Source organism: Corythoichthys intestinalis, chromosome 1 (genome assembly GCF_030265065.1).
Source record: "Corythoichthys intestinalis isolate RoL2023-P3 chromosome 1, ASM3026506v1, whole genome shotgun sequence".
NCBI classification, from domain to species: Eukaryota; Metazoa; Chordata; class Actinopteri; order Syngnathiformes; family Syngnathidae; genus Corythoichthys; species Corythoichthys intestinalis.
Window position 1 is genome coordinate 15,586,235 of NC_080395.1, and position 20,046 is coordinate 15,606,280.

Consider the following 20,046-nt stretch of genomic DNA (forward strand, 5'->3'; position numbering starts at 1 on the left):
CCAACACCAAAAATTGTATTCCGATATCAAACAGTTACCGATATATGGGGACGTGGGCTTAACATATCATGGCTAATTGTATTGAAATGCCCTACTTAATGCTTTAATAATGATAAATGTAACAACTTCAAAGTTTTCCCAAATAATCATTCTGTGAAAAATAAGAGAACAACCGCAACTGAAGTTATGGGAGAGTGCCTATATTACACATGTATGTATATTGTTGAAATGAAAATAGTGCAAACATTAGTTTTTTGGGAACAAGTGCTAGTGCAAAGCGCCAATATTCTGTCCTTAATCTGTGTGTGAGTACACAAATGCACAGATAACGAACAAATCAGGCTTTAAAGTGAAGTCAGACGCGGAAGAAAGTTGAATTGGATTTACTGTGGTCATCTTTATCTTGACAAGAGAACTGATGCTTTTTTGTAAAACTAAAAACAACAAAACATTGTGGCAATGATTTGAAATAAAGTCACAAAATAAAGCAAAGTATACACCACGTGTCAATTTGAATAGCAACTGGTAGTACAGCTTGCAAGATATGAAATAATGCAACCACAGTCTACCACAAATGCAAACAAAACGAAATATACACATCTCCAATATATTGAACAACCCTCATGAATACTGCTATGGTACACTCAGACTGGTTGTAGACGTTAGCTAGTCTGTTTAGCTCTCTCTATTCATAATGTGCTCTCGTCGACATATGATCACGTCAGCAGAAAGAGCAGGAACTTATCAAATCTAATTACACCTAAGCGCCAGCAGAGGGCAACAAAACACCAGAAGCGCAGGCAATAAGTGGACATTACAGCACTGCTACATGCATATTGGCCACAAAAAACAATAATAAAAACTTAACTTGCGTACTTTTGTTTCTGAATACGAGACGATTCTGTTTTGCAAGTGTTGGTTGGCGACCCTAGTTGCTATTCATGTTTAATATTCAGGAAATACTTAGTTATATTTAGGCAAATTGAAACCCCTAATAAGTAATTACACAGCTGCCAAGCGAGCTATTAATGAAAATAATTGTGAAAGAATGTTTTCTTTTTATGTTGTAAGAACACTATTTCCTTGTTCGTAGTTGATGACAAAGTAATGGGTGTTGCCATTATGATTTAGCTTGTGGCGATGTAGACTGTTCCATTAGTGACTCAAATAGTGTACAACAATGAGCTCATTATTCTCTTTTGTCCCTCCTAGCTGAGCCGCAGGGCCGCCGACGTGAGCTGCTCCACGTTGAGGTGAGTTTTGCCATTGTAGCCCCGACCAATCACATCTCTGTTAGCCTCACACCCCCTCACACACACGCAAACAGTCAGCTGAATATTTTTCTAGGTAAAAGCCAAATAATGCTGTAATCCATCATCTGCTGCTTACTTCACTATGCTTATTGGTATACATATATCACTGTCTCGCTTATAACTAGAGAAGTAATTTGATTCTAGTTTTTGTACCCGAGCACAGTAAAATAGATGACATCATCACATAAATAGAAAAGATGACTGATCCCATCACATGATGTCAAGGTCATAACGTGACAAAATGATCTAAAGCTACAAAGATCTTGTCGAATGGAACATAAATAGCTTAGTTTTAAAGTATAGAAAGTACCCCAAATGCGAAACAATATCTCTCTATATATCTCTCTATATTTGATGAATACTTTTTAAAACCCAGGGATGATTTTTTAATTTAAAAAAAATATATATTTATTAATATTGAGTTCATTTTGTCTAAACTAATAGATTAGTTGAATTTTCAGACAATTGATTTAGGTTGTTTTTATCACCTGACATGTTTCAGCGACTACTTCCGCAATTGTCTGTTTATTTTAAATTTGAAAAAAAAAAAGTATATATTCTCAGATTTTGTAGTCTTTGATCTTTTGTCAAGGACAACAGAAATTTTTAGAGTTGTCTGATAATAACTTTTTAACCGATATCCCGATATTGTCCTACTCCAAAAAACTTTTCAACTTTTCTAAAATATTTTCATAAGATTTGTAACATATGTCGACTAAAAACTAATTGAATAACACCTCTTTTATATCTTGAGGGCGTCCGTATCGCTTTCACCTGCACTAATGAACTTTGAGGAGGGTGGCAGGAACCCTGCCACACAAAAAAACTACAAATGTGCTAAATGCTTTACGGCATACGTCACTTCCCCCATTCCCCATTTATTATGAAGAGGGACGTTGATGCAAATGTTTTAGTGCAAATTCTGCAAAGATGGCATAGCAAAAAAGAGACAAAAAAAATAAATTTAAAGGGAGGGCTACCAGGATAATAGGACACTCGACAATAAACATTTGCCCGGCTTTCACTCTCTGGCGTGAACTTGTCAGCGCTGACGACTTTGGTGGCGGTTGGCAGGCCGGTGGGGGAATACGGTACAAAATCAAACGTTTCTCATGGTCAACATCATCAAATGCTATTGTTTAGCCACAAGTGGATTCATTACCTCATTACTATTCATCCTTCACACTGCCGCCGGAAACAGAAATGTCGTTAAATCCAGCAACAGGCGACTGGTAGGTCAGGACGCTGTGCGCAGGTCCTCATGGGAAATGCAGTATTCCTTACGGGCAAAACACTAATGCTTTTGCCTACCTGCGTCGCTAAAATCGACCAAAACTGAGAAGTTACCTAGAGTTGCTTTGACATCTTATGTCTAATGGCGTAGCGCAAGCAACACGTCACTTTTGCTCATTAATATTCATGACGTTAGCAATTGTTGCTAGGCGGGTCAACCTCCCGTTTGTCCCCAATAGTAAATGAATGGAAAGAGTGTACGAACGAGATGTTTACTGAGCTAAACCTACCAATTCTGTCTGAAAATGATGTCCGTGGTGCCAAATTCACTGGTAAAGGTGTCGAAGAACCTACAAATGTTCAGTTAAAGACATGGCTTGGAGGTTGAGGGCTGAAAAAGAGCCGACCTGATGCAGAAGTAGCTTTTTTATCAACACCTTTTTCTTGTGTCCATTGCCTTACGCCACTGACAATGATATTTTCCTGTTTCAACAATCTATCCTTTATCACCATATGCCCTGTCTTTCTTATATATTATACCCTCTAGTTGTCTTACATCTCTGACCGTTATTGGGGGAAATTTACATTGATATTTTTGTGTAGCGGTCGCAAATGCTACTCAGAGACAGCCAACGAACACTTTTAATTTTTTGATTAATAATAAATGTTAATTTTATAATTTATTTACACTTTCTCCTTACTAAAGTTTTTTTTTTTTTTTACAACAGAAAAGGTAACAGTGGCAGTCGAATACCATTTTAATTTTTTCATGTCATTCATTGTCAGACGGAAGCAGCACGGCAAAACGCCACACTAAAAAATAACTAAAAATATCAAAATGGTTTACCTTTTCATCCTCTGTAGGACCATGGTGCCCAACAAAATGTTTACTGCATATGAAATGTGAATGGCTTTACCTTGCTGGCGTTAAACAGGTCTTTTGGACGTCCGCGCAAGTTGATCCATTCTTCACATTTTTCCCTCCGAGTTTTTGGTTTTGGGAAATGTATGAAGAAAACATCCTTGATATGTCATAATGTCTAGAGTCGTTTCTACAAGTTCCATAGCAGCAGTGTTCGATCGGCATGTTCTTTTTTTTGGAAAGATTACGGAGAAAACAAGCAGAAATGACATGGGTTGTATGCGAGGGCGTATCTATAATGTCCCACTTCTGCGTTACGATGGCGACGTCACGGTCTAAAAATAGCATTCGTGCGATACGCTATTGTATTGTGATGCCCATCTGGATGCTTTAATAATGATGAATGTAACAACTTCAAGGTTTTCCAAATAATCATTCTGTGAAAAATAAGAGAACTTCAACTGAAGTTGTAGAAAATACATGTCTCTTATAAATAATGTAAATTAAAATTAGCCAATGTCCATAGTTAAATAAAAGGAATCATTCACAATTAAATCACATTTACAGTAGTTACTGTACCTCATAGAGTCACTAGGAGGTGACCAAAGCATTACAAATATGGGCAGGCAATCATAGGACATGCCAATCCAATGACATTTTCCAAGATGCATTTTGCTGGGCTTTTGCACAGATTTTTGTATTTTATTAGTTTTCTCTATGACTTTTTTTTGGGGGGTAACGCAGTAGTTATATGTAATAAGTTTATAATTCATTATTTTTCAATCATTTAGTATTTGTTTATTTTTTACACCATGAATGCAAATGGTCTGCTCATATAACAAATTCCAAGCATCTTAGTTTGGCGACATCTAATGGTCAATAAGCATAACCGTTGTACTAAGCTGTGACCACCCCTTTTACAAAGTTAAAAGACTTCTACATTCACTTTGAAGGCAACTTAGATATTGGCTTGAAACCCATAATGAAAAAAAGATGTCAATATTCTCCGATATCATTTAAAATACTTATATCAACCGATAAAAGCAATAAAGTCAATGCACATAATTTTGGCAGGCAGGCCAGATATGTTCCCTAAGCCCTTAGTGTGCGACCTGTGATTTAGTGACAGAAACGATAAGTGACAAACCTTGCTTGAGAAAAAAAACTAAATGTTTATTTAACTAATTCCTCAGTACATAATAATGTGGAACACTTTGTAAAAGCGCCCAACCACAAACATTTCCAGACAACAATGAATCAAAAACAGCTTTAACATGTCCAACGAGTCCAAGTCTCCCTCTATTGTTGACTGTGATCCTAATTTTAATGTATTCCCGACAACTACAGCAACTTAAACATCGAGAAAGTGCAACCTATGCAAAGTTCCTTCATGTTTATGACGCACGCTGATTAAAGGCTTGCGGTTCGAGGGTAGAATTAAAAAAAAAACTGTGGTCAAGATGATAATTTGCTGCACTGGGGGAAGTATGGAGACTAACCATGGAGGTCTCCTCATTGTGTAAAAGTGCACTAGTAGAGGTCTGGGTTCCTTTTTCCTAATCTGAGGCCCCTGACTTTAAAAGCACACGTGTCCCTTCTGAAATGTTTTCCCAATTTCCCTCCTCGAGCAAATTTGGCACTACACTTCCGTGAGCTTGGAGGTCTCACCGGAGAGTTAAAAAAATAATAAGGCACATTCCACACTGCTGCAGCAGAGACTCAGACATCCTGTCTTGTGCTGCAGGTCAGAAAAACACTGTACTGTACCCATAATGCAACTGAATGGCAGCTTTCGTTTATGTCCAACGTATTTGTTCCTGCTGCCTCTATATTACTGTACTGTAATACTGTAAGAGTTTGATTGATTTTGATCGACTAAAACTAGACAAACACATTTTGAAATACTAAAATATGACGAAGACTATAAGTATTTTCGTCCAAAAGACTAAGACGAAAATTAAAATGTCTGCCAAAAACAACACTGACTAATAAAAGGTGATTTTTGTCTTTTTTTCTGTCAAGATTAAAAGCCTTATGAGCAGAGCTGAGTACCTCAAGAAGAACATCAAGGTGAGGATGATTTGCGTTCAGGTTAGGCAGTTTGAAAATTCCTTTTTATATTATTTTGTGTTAGATAGTGAAATAATTCTAAGGTTTTTCATTTACACTGTATATGAAATGGTAGAAGTCTAACAATTTCACTTGAACAATGGCAGCGGAGTATGCAGACCACTGGTGCTAAACACCCTGGCAAACTTAGAAATTTAAATATGGCCCACAAATTTGATCATGCAAGTGAATATAACTCATTTAATCCAGCTCACAACATTAAAGATACTATATGGAATTTGTAAAGGCCCAGATATAAATAAATAAAGCCCAGACTGTAAAATTCCTTTTTATTTTTTTTAATGGCGTTTCTTTGGCACGCCGCACAGCCCAAACTGTTTGACAAACTGTCACTGTTCCAATAACAAAATGACTGGAATTTTCGCGCCTCTCAGGGAATTCTTCAAATGAACCCCAACTATTTTCCGTTCCCCTGTAAATGCAGGTATCTGGAAAAAAAAAATGTTCAAAATGTGTTTAGTCCTTCAACCTTTGACCAAATCGCATAAATTTCACATTAAAAAATTAAAGGACGGTAAATGGCATAAAAGTTGCATACAGAATATGCCAAAAAAAACTTGTCCCCCAAATTTCACCAAAAACTTGCCCATTCAGATGCCATTGAAGGCAGTTCAATGAAGACATTCCAATCATTTCGAATGGCAAATGGAATTTCCCCCTCCTTTTCAATGCCAGGAAAACATACAGTGGTATGAAAAAGTATCTGAACTTTTTGGAATTTCTGCATAAAATCAGCATCAAATGAGATCTGAGCCTTGTCAAAATCACAGAGATGAAAAAACAGTTTCTGCTTTCACTAAAACCATATACATTCCCTCCATAATTATTGGCACCCCTGAAAAAGATGTTATTTTTAGCTTCTAATATTTTTTTTAATTCAAATAATATGGGACCTTAATGGAAAAAAAGAGAAAAATCCAACCTTCAATACAAGTGCATTCATTCAGTGGGGAAAAAAATCCCACATAAAGAAAAAAATTTTTGACATCAAATAATGTGTGTCACAATTATTAGCACCCCTGGTGTTAATACTTTGTACAACCCCCTTTTGCCAACAAAACAAGGTCTGGGGACTGAGATGGCCATGGGAGGAGCTTGATTTTGTGTCTGGTGAACCAATTCTGTGTAGATTTGGCCATATGTTTATGGTCATTGTCTTGCTGAAAGACCCAGTGACGACCCATCTTCAGCTTTCCGGCAGAGGGCAACAGATTTTGATTTAAAATGTCCTGGTAATTCAAAGCATTCATGATCCCATGCACCCTAACAAAGTTCCCAGGGCCTTTGGAAGCGAAACAGCCCCACAGCATCACTGACCCACCCCCTTACTTCACAGTGGGTATGAGGTGCTTTTCAGCATGCGCATTTTTCGTGGCACGCCAGACCCACTTAGAGTGTTTTTTGCCAAAAAGCTCAATCTTGGTCTTACACAAAAATACACACGGTCCCATGCTTTAACTGGGACCGTGTGCTTTGGTCAGATGAGATTTTTTCTTTGTGTGGGATTTTTTTCCCCACTGAATGAATGCACTTGTATTGAAGGTTGGATTTTTCTCTTTTTTTCCATTAAGGTCCCATATTATTTGAATTAAAAAAAATTATTAGAAGCTAAAAAACACATCTTTTTCAGGGGTGCCAATAATTACGGAGGGCACTGTATTCATACATACATTACTTCATACATTCATATACATTCATATTTCAATGAGGAAAGTATGCAAACAATGACAGAAGGGGGAAAATAAGTGAAGCATCACATTTAATATTTTGTGGCCCCACCTTTGGCAGCAATAACTTCAACTAGACGCTTCCTGTAGCTCCAGATCAATCTGGCACATCGATCAGGACTAATCTTGGCCCATTCTTCTCTTCAAAACTGCTGTAGTTCAGTCAGATTTCTGGGATGCCTGGCATGAATCACTGTCTTTAGGTCATGCCACAGCATCTCAATGGGGTTCGAGTCTGGACTTTGACTTGGCCACTCCAGAATGTGTATTTTTTTCTTCTGAAACCATTCTGAAGTTGATTTAGATTGATTTTGGATCATTGTTTTGTTGCAGCATCCATCCTCTTTTTAGCTTCAACTGTCTGAAAGATGGCCTCAGGTATTCCTGCAAAACATTCTGAAAAACTTTTGAATTCATTCTTCCATCATTCATGATGATTGCAAGTTGTCCAGGCCCTGAGGCAGGAAAACGGCCCCAAATTATGATGTTCCTTCCACCATGCTTCAGGGTGGGGATGAGGTGTTGATGTTGATGAGCTGTTACATTTCTCCTACACACATGACGTTGTGTGTTACTCCCAAACAATTCAACTTTGGTTTCATCAGTCCACAAAATATTTTGCTAAAACTTCTGTGGAGTATCCAAATGCCTTTTTGCGAACATTAAACGAGCAACAATGTTTTGTTTTGGGTTTTTTTTGCCAGCAGTGGCTTCCTCCGTGGAGTACTCTCATGAACACAATTCTCATCCATACTTTTACAAATAGTTGATGTGTGCAGAGATATTGGACAGTGCCAGTGATTTCTGTAAGTCTTGAGCAGACAGACTAGGATTCTTTTTTTTACCTCTCTGAGTATTCTGCACTGAACTCTTGGCATCATCTTTGGTGGACGGCCACTCCTTGGGAGAGAAGCAACAGTGCGTAACTCTCTCCATTTGTAGACAACTTTTCTGACTATCGGTTGATGAATATCCAGACTTCTAAAGATGGTTTTGTATCCTTTCCCAGCTTTATACAAATCAACAATCCTTGATCGCAGGTCTTAAGACGGCTCTTTTGACCGAGCCATGATGCACATCAGACAATGCTTCTTATCAAGACAATTCTTACCAGGTGTGTGTTTTATAGTGGGCAGGGCAGATTTAAACCACTCATCAGTGATTAGGCACACACCTGACTTAAATTGTTTGGTAAAAATTGCTTTCAATTGCTCTTTAAGTCTCTTTAGGCAGACGGTTCACTTACTTATTTTCCCCCTTCTGTCATTGTTTGCATGTTATCCTCATTAAAATATGAAAACCTACAAATGTTTGGGTGGTTTTAGGGGCCATTTACATGGTGACTCTCCGAGAATACGAAAAATTTCAAATTTGCATTTGCATTTGCGTGTCCATTTGAACAATGTCGCGATTCCACATGAAAACGATGTAGTATTCGTGCCAGGCCCTAGGGGGCAGTGCAGATTTACTGGGCGCCAGAGAATGATGCACTTTGACGCCACCAAGCTCCCTCAACCCGGAAAAAAATATCCCCGCCCACTCGAAGCAATGTCATTTTTCTTTTGTTAAAAAAGGCACAAAAATTGAAACGTTCAACATATTTAATTTATAAATATTAATAAAACAGTTAATTAAAGCCGACATTCCGCCATATTTGCTGTTTTTAATGTTTAGTAGCACCGCTGCGCACGCCCAATGTGACGTGTACGAGTGCTGATGTTGACAGCGCGGTCTCGCGCCCCAGGAGCCTTTGATATGCATGCCGAGGAAGCCCCCCTCAACCCCCCGCAATCGGATTCTTCCACTTTGGAGGCAGGATTCAGAATTTTTCGTCTTCGACACCATATGCACGTGAGGCGAGTCCGCAACTCAGTCATTGCGTCTTTGTGTCACAGAGTCGCCATGTAAATTGGCCCTTAGTTAAAGCAGACACTATATTTTCATCTGTGTGATTTTGACAAAGATTAGATCACATTTGATGGTGATTTTATGCAGAAATGTGAGAAATTCCAAAAGGTTCAGATACTTTTTCATACCACTGTACATGTACCTAAAGTGCATAGCGGTTTACCCTATGTAATAGTACGACTTTTTTTCCTTGTTGTACCAGTACGAATTGAATCTCATAGTCCTTTTTTTCCTACTCCTTTATTTGGCCCTAATCCTCCGTCGTATAATCATTGACTAAATACAGTTAATAAATTTGAATGACTCATCTTAGACTTTTACTTGTTCCAGATGCAGGAGGCTGAGAGAGATGTGTCACTGGATCGGGAACCCTTAGCGGACTCGGTCAGAAGTTGTGAGTATTTTATAATATTGTCAAGCGATTTGCAGTGCGTCGCCATTTTCTCTTTCTCCCTATCTATATACTAACCACAGTATGTGGAAAAAAATACCCAACCTACATACACCCCCTTTCTATGCTGTCCTCCGAGATGGATAGTGAACTCTTAAAGCCTGTACAATATCCTGCGCTTAGTGAGAAATTCCTGTGGAATTATAGATCCCTTTTTTTTTCTCGCGGCGTTCACTGGAGAGGCAGCTCAAATTTCCCAAAGTACGTGGCTTCTTCTTATTCCCGCTGAAGTTATTTTAATAAAAACCACGCGGTGGCAGCTAGCCACAGTAGGCTGGAGTGCGGCCAATTGCAGCCGCGACTTGTGAGCTAACGATGATTTCTTGGTAAGAGCATATGTACACATGCACTATGAAGAAAATAAGTATCCGGCTATATGTTCATTCAGCCTAGAAATGGTGTTCAGATTTTGCTGTTGTAGTCCATTTCACAGGAGTTTGATATCTTATAATGAATTTCGTCGACAGAAAACTTATTTAACATGCTATTATGGACCTTGCAAATGGCCTTCCCAAACTATAAAAAGGCTTAAAATTGTATTAAATGCCTGTTTGACGAATAATGAGTGTTTGAGGTCTGAGTTCTGTACCCATTATATGTATAATAAAAAAATCATATTCAATATTTTTGCCATTTTAATGCTTAGTATTATTCACTTTGATATAACTAACAAAAATCATAATATTATATAATCAGTATATAAATTTCAAACAACATGTGCAAATTCATAAATTACTGTAACCTTAACATTGGCGATGATAATAATGTTAGAGAGAAAAATATTAATCCTAAGAATATGAAGAAAATATGTTCGTTTAAAAAAAAAGTGATAACATGTAAGCTATTAGCAACATTTTCCTTCATTATTTAATGAGTGTATACAGTGTTTTCCCAGTGCTTTTGAAGCCTGGCGGGCTACCAGGCTAAAACAATGCAACCAAAAAAGTATAAAAGGTATAAGTTTATTTGCAATGATGACATCTTATGGTCGATGTGAACAAGCCTGTCGCAACTCTCTGTCATTGCACTGAATTGCGTAGTAATTTTGTTTGTTTGTTAAAGCTGTATTTTAAGAGTACTTTTAAGTATTGTTAGTAAATACCTTATGAGTGCTATTTGACATCATAACATAACATAACAGAAAAAAACACGTAGCTTACTCACTTCCTTGTAAGTCCAATGGTCCCACAGTTGTCGGACTTGTTTTGCCCATTCTTCGCGGTGAACAGGATCTCACACGCCTCTCCCTGGTGCAGCAACAAAAGCCTGCAGCACATTGGGCTGGCGTGATGCAAATAATAAACAAATTAATCGGCAAAATCAGCTGAATCCGCGGTCCTTCTGCATAATGGCTGTATTGCGAAGAGGATCAGTCCGCTGAAATCCCATTCGCCTTCTTCCTCAATCCAGACTCTGTCCGGAAATCACTCATTTTCATGGCGCAGGATTAATAAAATTGTATAAACAGGGTACCCGCGGGTTATTAAAAGTATTAAAAAAGCATTGAATTTAGTTTTCCATTATTAAAGGTATTAAAAGTATTAAATTAGCTGTCGTAAGTCTGGAATTTTTTCACCGATGTTTTAATTTTGAAGAACATCTCAGTGCAACCTAAATTATATCCTTGACAAAGTTTTTTTTTTTTTTTTTTTAAATCCATAACGAAGATGACGCGTAGAATTTTTACGATACACTGCACTACAAATCATAATGCACCTCGTGCGTGCGTGCTGTTAGCATCATTAGCATCAACATCACAACAGCAGGCAATCGCACAGTACTGTGTGCTAACGTAAGGAACTGCTCAGATTCCTTAGTTGTTATGTTCGACGAAAGCCTCAACAAGACAACCAAGTCCAAACAGTTGGACCAGCATGTGAGGTATTGGATCGGCGACCAAGTCGCATCCAGATACTTTGGGTCGCAGTTTATCGGTCATGCGAAGGCAGTGGACCTGCTTAACATTTCAAAGTAAGTTGCCAATTTCTCCAATTAAAATGTGTTAGATGCAATAATGTATTTCTGCACGGTTTGCCTTTCGAATTAATGTGAATTTCGTAGTTTTAACTCAAGAGTTAGCCATGTTCAATGGGGTATTGGCAGGTGCACTAGCCTTAGCATGGATAAACCGGAGTCGTAGATCCACCATCATGCTCAGATACACAACACGGTTGACACTATTATTGGAACGAGTGCGGGGTAACGTTGATCTGAATAACATGGCATGGTGATAGGCAAATTATAATGTAGGTGATAGTAAAACACCTCCTGGTATATTTAAATGTTTTTCTTGATTGAATAAGAGTATGGATTTTCTCTATCTGATTAAAAGAAATGTCTTCAATAGCTAACAAAGGATTAACATGTGTTTTGTATAATTCTTGTAATGTGATTAGAAAAAAACAATTACCAAGGGAAATGGTCATGTGTAGCTTTTTTATTTTGTGGTAATTAATGGTAAACTACTGCCATTTAGTGGCTGTTTTTTTTAACTTTCACTGCCAATTGCAAGATTTTCCCAAGCACTTTACAGTTAAGGTGACCAACTTGACAATCACCAGTTAAGGTGACCAACTTGACAACAACCTACCACCTTGACTAGGTCCTCTTAAAAGGGAAACCTGTTGTATTGCAAATGTAATATCTGAAGTTGCTTTGCAAAAATAGTGTAAAATCCATTTTATCCTGGGGAAAAAAAATCTAAAAGACCTTATATTTAAATGTGTTTTAATTGTATTTTCAGTAAATGTGTATTTGTCAAACACACTTAGTAATTGAGGTTAAATTTGATGTTCAGTGCTTTATTTTTTTAATATGATTCAATATTATCTAAATAATGGGTGCGAGAAAAGTATTAATTTTCAGTTGAAATGGCATTAAAAAAGGTCTTAAAAGTCTTGAATTTAGATATATCAATCCTGGGGGGACCCTGATAAATATGTTGATCACTTCCACACACATCCAAGCGGTCCATTTCATTCAGGAGCATAAAATACCACGTGAAATATGAAATAAGCTTGCTTTTTGCTGTCATAGGCACTGTGCTGAGTGACCATCACACACTAAATGTAACTTGTAGCATTAGCATAGCATTCACGTTAGCTTAAGTGTAGCAAGCGTTCTCTTAATACACCTATTAATACACCTTTTTATGGGATTAGCGCCCCACAAACAGTGCAGGAGAGATTAGGAATTAATGGCTGCCAGCCGGGAACCTGGCAGCCACAGTAATAGGGTGGTAGGTGGGTCCCACACTTTTTCTCTATGGCGTGGCTCCCGGGGCGTGGCCTCCCCTCTGCCTGGGCTGCCGACCGCGGGAGTGGGGGGAGGTCGGGGCTCTGATCTCGCGTAGCCCCGCGGTGGCTCCTCGACATCCTCCTGCCTACGCCTTCCGCTCTCTTCTCTTACTGGGTATCCACCCTGTGCTCCGTCGTGGATCGCTGGCTGGGCGCCGGTGTATCGGCTGGATGTTGCCTGCTCCGGCGGGGCACCCTGCCATGCCCTGGGCTTGGTGGGCCCTTGGGTGTCCCGTGGCGTACCGGTTGGGGGGCTGCAGCTGTGGCTCATGGGCAGGGTGGGCGGACAAGGGTGGGCGTTGGGTTTTTGGTGCGCCCCCGGTCGATGGGTGCGCGGGTGGCCCGGGGGACCACCCTGAATCCCGGGGGGGACGATGGCTCCTTTGCTGGGCTGCGGGAGGAGGGGTGGGTTGCGCTGAACCCTACCCCCTCCCTCCCCGGGCTGGCTGGGGGCTGTGGCCCTGGGCTGGCGGCCGCGGGGCGTCTCCGCTCGTCTACGTGGCTGTTGCGCGCTTGGTGGGGCTCGCGTGCTACTGGGTGTGATAGGGCGCGCTCGGGTGGGGGGTCCCGGTGCCGGGATTGGCGATGGGGCGGTGTAGGGTCGGTCGCCAACAGGCTTACACTCACAAGGGATTCACACGGTTACTGGGGTCTAGATCACAGAGCTGATTTTTTGCACACTCTACTCCTTTCAACCACTTAGCTTATAGACTCCCCAACCCCCGTCCCCCTCTTTCCCTGGTCAACAGGCCCCCCACATGGTGTCAACCGGAAATCCATATAGCACCAACATATTAATAGTTAGTGTAGACGTTCAATGTATTTCTTGTTGTTGTTTGTGTTTCTTTTCTTTCTTCTCTTGTGTTCCTTATCTTCTGTTCCCCCATAACCCCTTCTTGTTCGCTGCGAGGTATGTTGAATGATCACAGTGGGAGTATGTCATACTCTCAATGTGAAACATTAAAACTGTTCAGACCAACCGGGCAGTTAGACTTCCATTCTCCGTGTCAAACAGCTGAACAGGACAGGTTTTAAAAAAAAAAAAGAGAGAGATTAGGAATTAGTGGTGACAACAGGTTAAATCCATTATGTATTTTATGTATTTTATAAGAAAATATCAATACTTGCCGTCAGTCTATTGATTATTTATTGTGACAGAGAGCGCAACAATTTATTGCAATATCTTTTTTTTTTTTTTTTTTGCCCCCACCACTACAGTAACTACTAATAATTTTGTCTTTTTGTCCTGTCAGCATGCTGTGTGCAGTAACCCTGAAGGGCCACAGTGGGAAAACAGCTGGCTTGGACTCTTGGACGTCATACCGAGCCGAAGCCTTCACCCTAATGGCACTCTGTGCTCCATGCCAAATCAAACCTGCATCCCTAACTCACCTCCCACACATCTAGGCTTGGACTTGCCAGCAGCGATCCATGTTTCAGTTGTTGCTGTTGGTGAGGTAGCATGTAAAGACAGCAGAGCTTGAGCTTGTCAAGCTGGTCAAATACGACAACACACTTGTTTTATAGCTCACAATGTGTACCCCGAGAAAAAAAAACTGTTTACAACATTTAACCTACAAAGCTGGATTTACACTGCATGGTACAAGGGGTGCCATTCTGTTTTTTTTTTTTTTACTATGTGGGTTGAGCAGGGTAGACTGAAGCCAACTAAAGAAAATGTCGTGACATATTCTCCGCTAGCATTTAAGACTGATCGTAAACATTAGCTGCTGTGCTTTATCACCCACCCTATGCACTGCCCGGAATGTAATGGATTCTTACACACTTCTTTTGACCACCACTAGTAACTCCTGTCAACAAGTGAAAGGGATTTAATTCAAAGGAATTTATGGAAAACTGTGAAAATGTGGATACTTAATTACTGAATCGATTGTACTGTAGGTTATGCTAATGTGTGCATATAGTTGGACCTTTAAGGTCAACACAATGCTTCCTGTGATGCTAAACTTGAATTGTTGTTGGGAATTTATAAACAAATTCCCTGTACAAAAAGTGGAAAAAGGGTAGCACTGCTGCAAAATATAACACCTATTTAAAAAACATATAATAAGTTATTTTTTTAAGATCAAAGATCAAAATTTAGGTTGATCTCGGTGATCATCTGTGACATACCGTATTTAATCGGCCATATGTACCGTATTTTTCCGCACAATAAGGCGCACCTAGAAGCCTTCAATTTTCTCAATACTTCATCTTATATATAGATCAATATTGCTTAAATATGGCATTCCCTTTAGCGCAACTCCATCTGGTGGATGCATAACGCAACCCTAACCACTACTACGACTACTACTACTGCGCCTTTTAATGCGGTGCATCCTAAATATGAAAACAGTTTAAACATTCATTGAAGGTGCGTCCTAAACTTTGATGTGCCTTATAGTGCGGAAAATACGGTATATGCATTATTCAAACTAACAAACTAACTAACTTTGACAGATTGGATAGCAGTCAATGATGATAGTTTTCAAGTGGTTTATTACATTCCCAAGTGAGGTAAACTGTAAAGCTCTAGAAACATAACAAACAAAATAGCATATTATACACTGAAATACAAAATCAATAATAGATTACTGGCAGTTTTTGCCAAAAATATGCAATTCGGCCAAAATTTGCCTACTTATTAAGTGCTAATGGTGAAACTTTCCCATTCGTTTCCAATAACCCTATTCGCCATACATTTCAATGGCACAAAAACTTTCATTCACGCCGATTGATTTCCAACCCAACTGACTTATATGCCCCAAAATCAGCATGAAATGACCCCATATCAACAGGAGGTAACCTCAAAATACCCCCATATCAACAGGAACTGAACCTGAAATGCCTGAAAATCAACAGGAAGTGACACAATATACCCTATTTTCGTGACCCTAGGGCGCACCGTATTAAAAGGTGCAGGCTGATTTTCGGGTGTAATTTTTGTATTTAACACACAGACAAAGCGCGCTATTGGGCGCATGATAAACATACACCAGTATGCGCGCTAGTATACACGCTAGCATACTTAAAAAAGGCAAGTGGAGCAAAACTGAGTTAAATTGCACTTTATTAAAGAATTAAACAAAGTACAGGTATTTCCCAGGTTACGGGGGACTGGACTTGCGCGATTTGGACTTTATGACGCCGAAGTCTCATCCGCCATTGTGTCCAGTTGTTTTTTTTTTTTTTTTTTTTTTTTTTTTATTAAGTTGTGTAAACAGTACCTTATTGTACCACACAGTATCTTATTTTCAACTTTATAAACTTTATTAACTAACATGTTCTGTTCTCACTAAATGTGAAGTTCAGCTTGACAAACAGCAAACAAGGCAAATGTGCTTTTTGGAGGTTTTCTTTCACTTTTGACCATTTGTAAAGCTGTAACACATGTATGTACACTTATGCTCAAAACGACACACATTTTCAATACAAAACACCTGACACAACGCAATTAGTGTTCAAATGTCCATCTCGTCTGATCAAAATGTAAATTTAGTAGATTAAATTAGCCTAATTTGCCTAGCAAAAGTCTGCTAGCTTTAACTGTACAATGGTACCGCGACATACGATCACTCCGACACACGATCTTTTCGACATCCGACGTAAAATTTGTTTCTACATCCGACAACATGCTCTAAATACGACGAACTATGATAGCACCGCAGTTTCATTGTTTTGCCGCATGACCAATGCATGGCAGATTTTTTTGTGAGAGAGATCAACATGTGGTTGAAAAAAAGGAAAAAAGGTGATCCTTACCATTACCATTAACAAGAAGACAGATATGATAGAAAAAAATGAGCGTGGGGTGTGCATCCGTCATAGCTCGCTCAACAATACAGACGTAGACGGTCTATGACGGTCCTCCTCCGTACGCTAGTCTTTATAAGTTCAGGTGGCAATTATTATTGTGGTAACATTGCCAAAGAAATCATCAGCTTCGTCAGGTTTCTAATAATTTATTATTCCATCAACTTGTGCCTAGTGTCCACCGCTGCAAGTAAACAAGGTGAAAGTGAAACTAAGTCAGCCATGCGATGCGTTCAGGTACACCACGAAAACACATTCGCCACATTAGAACCTGGTTTGTTACATTAGTACAAGTATTATTATTATTATTATTATTGCTATTATTATATTATTATTCCGATTTTTATTCATAATGTATTTGTTTTGCTCTTTGTAATTGATATTTGCAATAGTAACATCAATATTGAGAATTTAGTGTAGGTTTTTGGGCTGTGGAACGAATTAATGGAATGATAGTGCATTCTTATGGGAAAATCCTGTTTGACATACGACCATTTCGACTTAAAAACAAGCTCCTGGAACGAAATAACTTCGTATGTAGAGGTACCACTGTATTTCCAATTCTCATAGCAAATCGCTCACACATAACTCCACAAACTGTAGCTCTGAACTTAATTACAAATGCATACACAAACATATATTAGCTAAAAAAAAAACAACTTCCAGCCTTATGTGGGCCAAACGAGAGGGAAGCTAAGGGCGTAACATAAAACGAGCCACACAAGTTTACAAGTGGCACAAATGTATTTACTAAAGATGCACCGATACCGATACTAGTATCGGCAGGGGGCGCCGATCCGGGCCGAAATGGTGGTATCGGTATCGGCGAGTACCAACAAAGACGGCGGCGATACCATTTACCGGTCCATTATTATAACATTTGACCACAGCCTTTTTCTCCTTCTGGCGCTCACTACACTCTGTCTCTGTGTTGTGTGATGACACGTGAACACCAAGCAGCTATCGCTATTGGCCTGCTCCAGACCAATGAGAGCGGGCCAATAGCCACTCCTGACCAATCAAAAGGGGGCTTTTTCATATGGACGAAAAACAAACCAGGAAATATGGCGGCGCGGCGGCGCGGCGGCGGTCGGGAAATCTTTCCAAATAGAAATCCTGTTGATTAAAATCAATGGCTGCATGCAAGATTTGCGGTCTGAAAGTTTGGAGATGTGGAGTTAAATCGGCCAGTTTCAATACCTCGAACTTGATAAAACATTTGAAGACGAAACGTGAACGAACACAACGAGTTTGAGCCTGCAAGAGCAGGACTGCTATCCAGAGGAAGAAGGCCGCTGGACCGGAGAAACAATTTCTGGTCAGTTCACTTCGTCTACTTTACTTTTATTGTCTTTTACTGAAAGAAACACCGCAGTAATTTGGGAAGTGTTTCCAAAGTATTGTTGCCACCTTTCAGAAATAGAAATAAGGGACTCCCACCTCCCGAAAAAAAGGAGAGGCGGGATGCTGTGGTCAATTATTATTACTTATAATTGTTAGCGTCCGCAAATGCGGAAACAAGGTTGAACCTCGAAGCAGACAACAAGCGGGGGATACATAAAAGGGTTTAATGATTGCAAACAAAAAATAACACGCGATCGCGGGACAGTAGAAATAACAAAAGGAGTCCGTGACAGCAGGTCGACGGACAAACTAAGATGATAGGCAGCGGTTACAAACGAGAGCAGCACACTAACAGAAAAACCCAATGCAGGGGGATAACAAGCAAATGTAGCGAGATTATTGTGCCAGATGTCAAATAGCGATCAGCAAGGCAAATATCTCGGCAGCCTTCTCTGAGCTCACCCGTGCTTAAATGCTGCGTTGATGAGCCTGTATTGGATTCAAGTGCCACGCCCCCACGCCCAGCAACAAAACACAATCTAACCAGCAGCAGAATGTGACAATAATTTCATGAAAGTTGCACTGTTTGGACTTTGAGAGGTTTTAAAAAGTTTATTCAGTTCATTCAGAGTTTATTATTATGAATTTATTTTTACTTTCTTACTGTTGGACTAGTATTATACATGTTTTATTAATTTCACAAATTTAGCACTATTTTTGGCCTTTGAGAGCGGAAGGTTTATTCAACTATTGTCTACTAGGGTTTAGTGTACTTTTTCCTATTTTGCAAAGGTAAGCAACAGCCTGACAAAGCCTTGATAGCAATGATTTCACATCCAATTATGTAGCTCTTTGGAAAAAAAAAATTAAGAAAAAAAATATATATATATACATATATATATATATAATCGGGGTGGTATCGGTATGGTATCGGTATCGGCCGATACTGCACAGCCAGGTATCGGTATCGGGGCCAAAAATGGTATCGGTGCAACACTAGTATTTACACAGTCAAACTCGCAATGAACAAAATATACAAAATGTGGATGAAGCGCGACTCCAGGGTAAGCCCAGGCCAAAATAACAAAAGGTATGATTAAACCCCACACGCTAACTAAACCCTGATCGTGAAAAAGAACAAAGAAAAGACAGCCGCTAACCTAGCTTCTTACGCTAAACAAAACAGGAGAAAACAGGTTGAACAGAAATGGCAGCTTACCCCTACTGCTTCAGTGCTCTTATTTAAAGTGGTGAACAAAAACGATCCAATAATGAATAAACACAAAAGACCTCATCGAAAAAGCGGGAGTGTATCAAACTAGCGATCAAAGCACACGAGAGTGGATGGCGAGCAAACAGCTGGCAAGGAGGACCGCGACACGAATCCTGTCAAATGCGACCTCAGCTGTCAGTTGACAGCTTCTGACTTTTCAAGCTTGGCGCCCTTTTTCGTGGCCAATCAGCGGCGGCGATGTCGTCTGTCCATCTGGCGTCGATCAGCTTACGTCATGTTGGGAGGGGAGGCAGCCAGCTGGCGGAGGCGACGATCAACTGACTGAAAGTCTCGAAAAACAATAATTAAACGGCCAGGCCTGTCACAGTCTTCCTCTTAAAAGTCACCATAGGTGGCAGTTTCTTTTTCTTTCGTGTAGGTACAGGTTCTCCCACTTGAAAATATTAGAGAGGCCTGTAATTGTCAATATGGGTAAACCTCAACCATGAGAGACAGAATGTGGAAAAAGAACAGAAAATCACATTGTTTGATTTTTAAAGAATTTATTTGCAAATCATTGTGGAAAATAAGTATTTGGTCAATACCAAAAGTTCATCTCAATACTTTGTTATGTACCCTTTGTTGGCAATAACGGAGCCCAAACGTTTTCTGTAACTCTTCACAAGCTTTTCACACACTGTTGCTGGTATTTTGACCCATTCCTCCATGCAGCTCTCCTCTAGAGCAGTGATGTTT

General features: G+C 39.6%; 1 protein-coding gene across 3 annotated transcripts in view; it reads left to right on the plus strand.

The window, feature by feature from the left end:
- ulk3 (unc-51 like kinase 3) overlaps positions 1–19,750 on the plus strand; it is a 43,566-nt gene extending 23,816 nt beyond the window's left edge. For all 3 annotated transcript variants that reach the window (XM_057851284.1, XM_057851283.1, XM_057851282.1), the window contains 4 exons: positions 1,213–1,253; positions 5,431–5,478; positions 9,504–9,567; positions 14,174–19,750. In XM_057851284.1, the coding sequence (XP_057707267.1) occupies positions 1,213–1,253; positions 5,431–5,478; positions 9,504–9,567; positions 14,174–14,190 (170 nt within the window). In that variant the 3' untranslated portion in view covers positions 14,191–19,750. The remainder of the gene's footprint in view (positions 1–1,212; positions 1,254–5,430; positions 5,479–9,503; positions 9,568–14,173) is intronic.
- Positions 19,751–20,046: the final 296 nt, after the last annotated feature.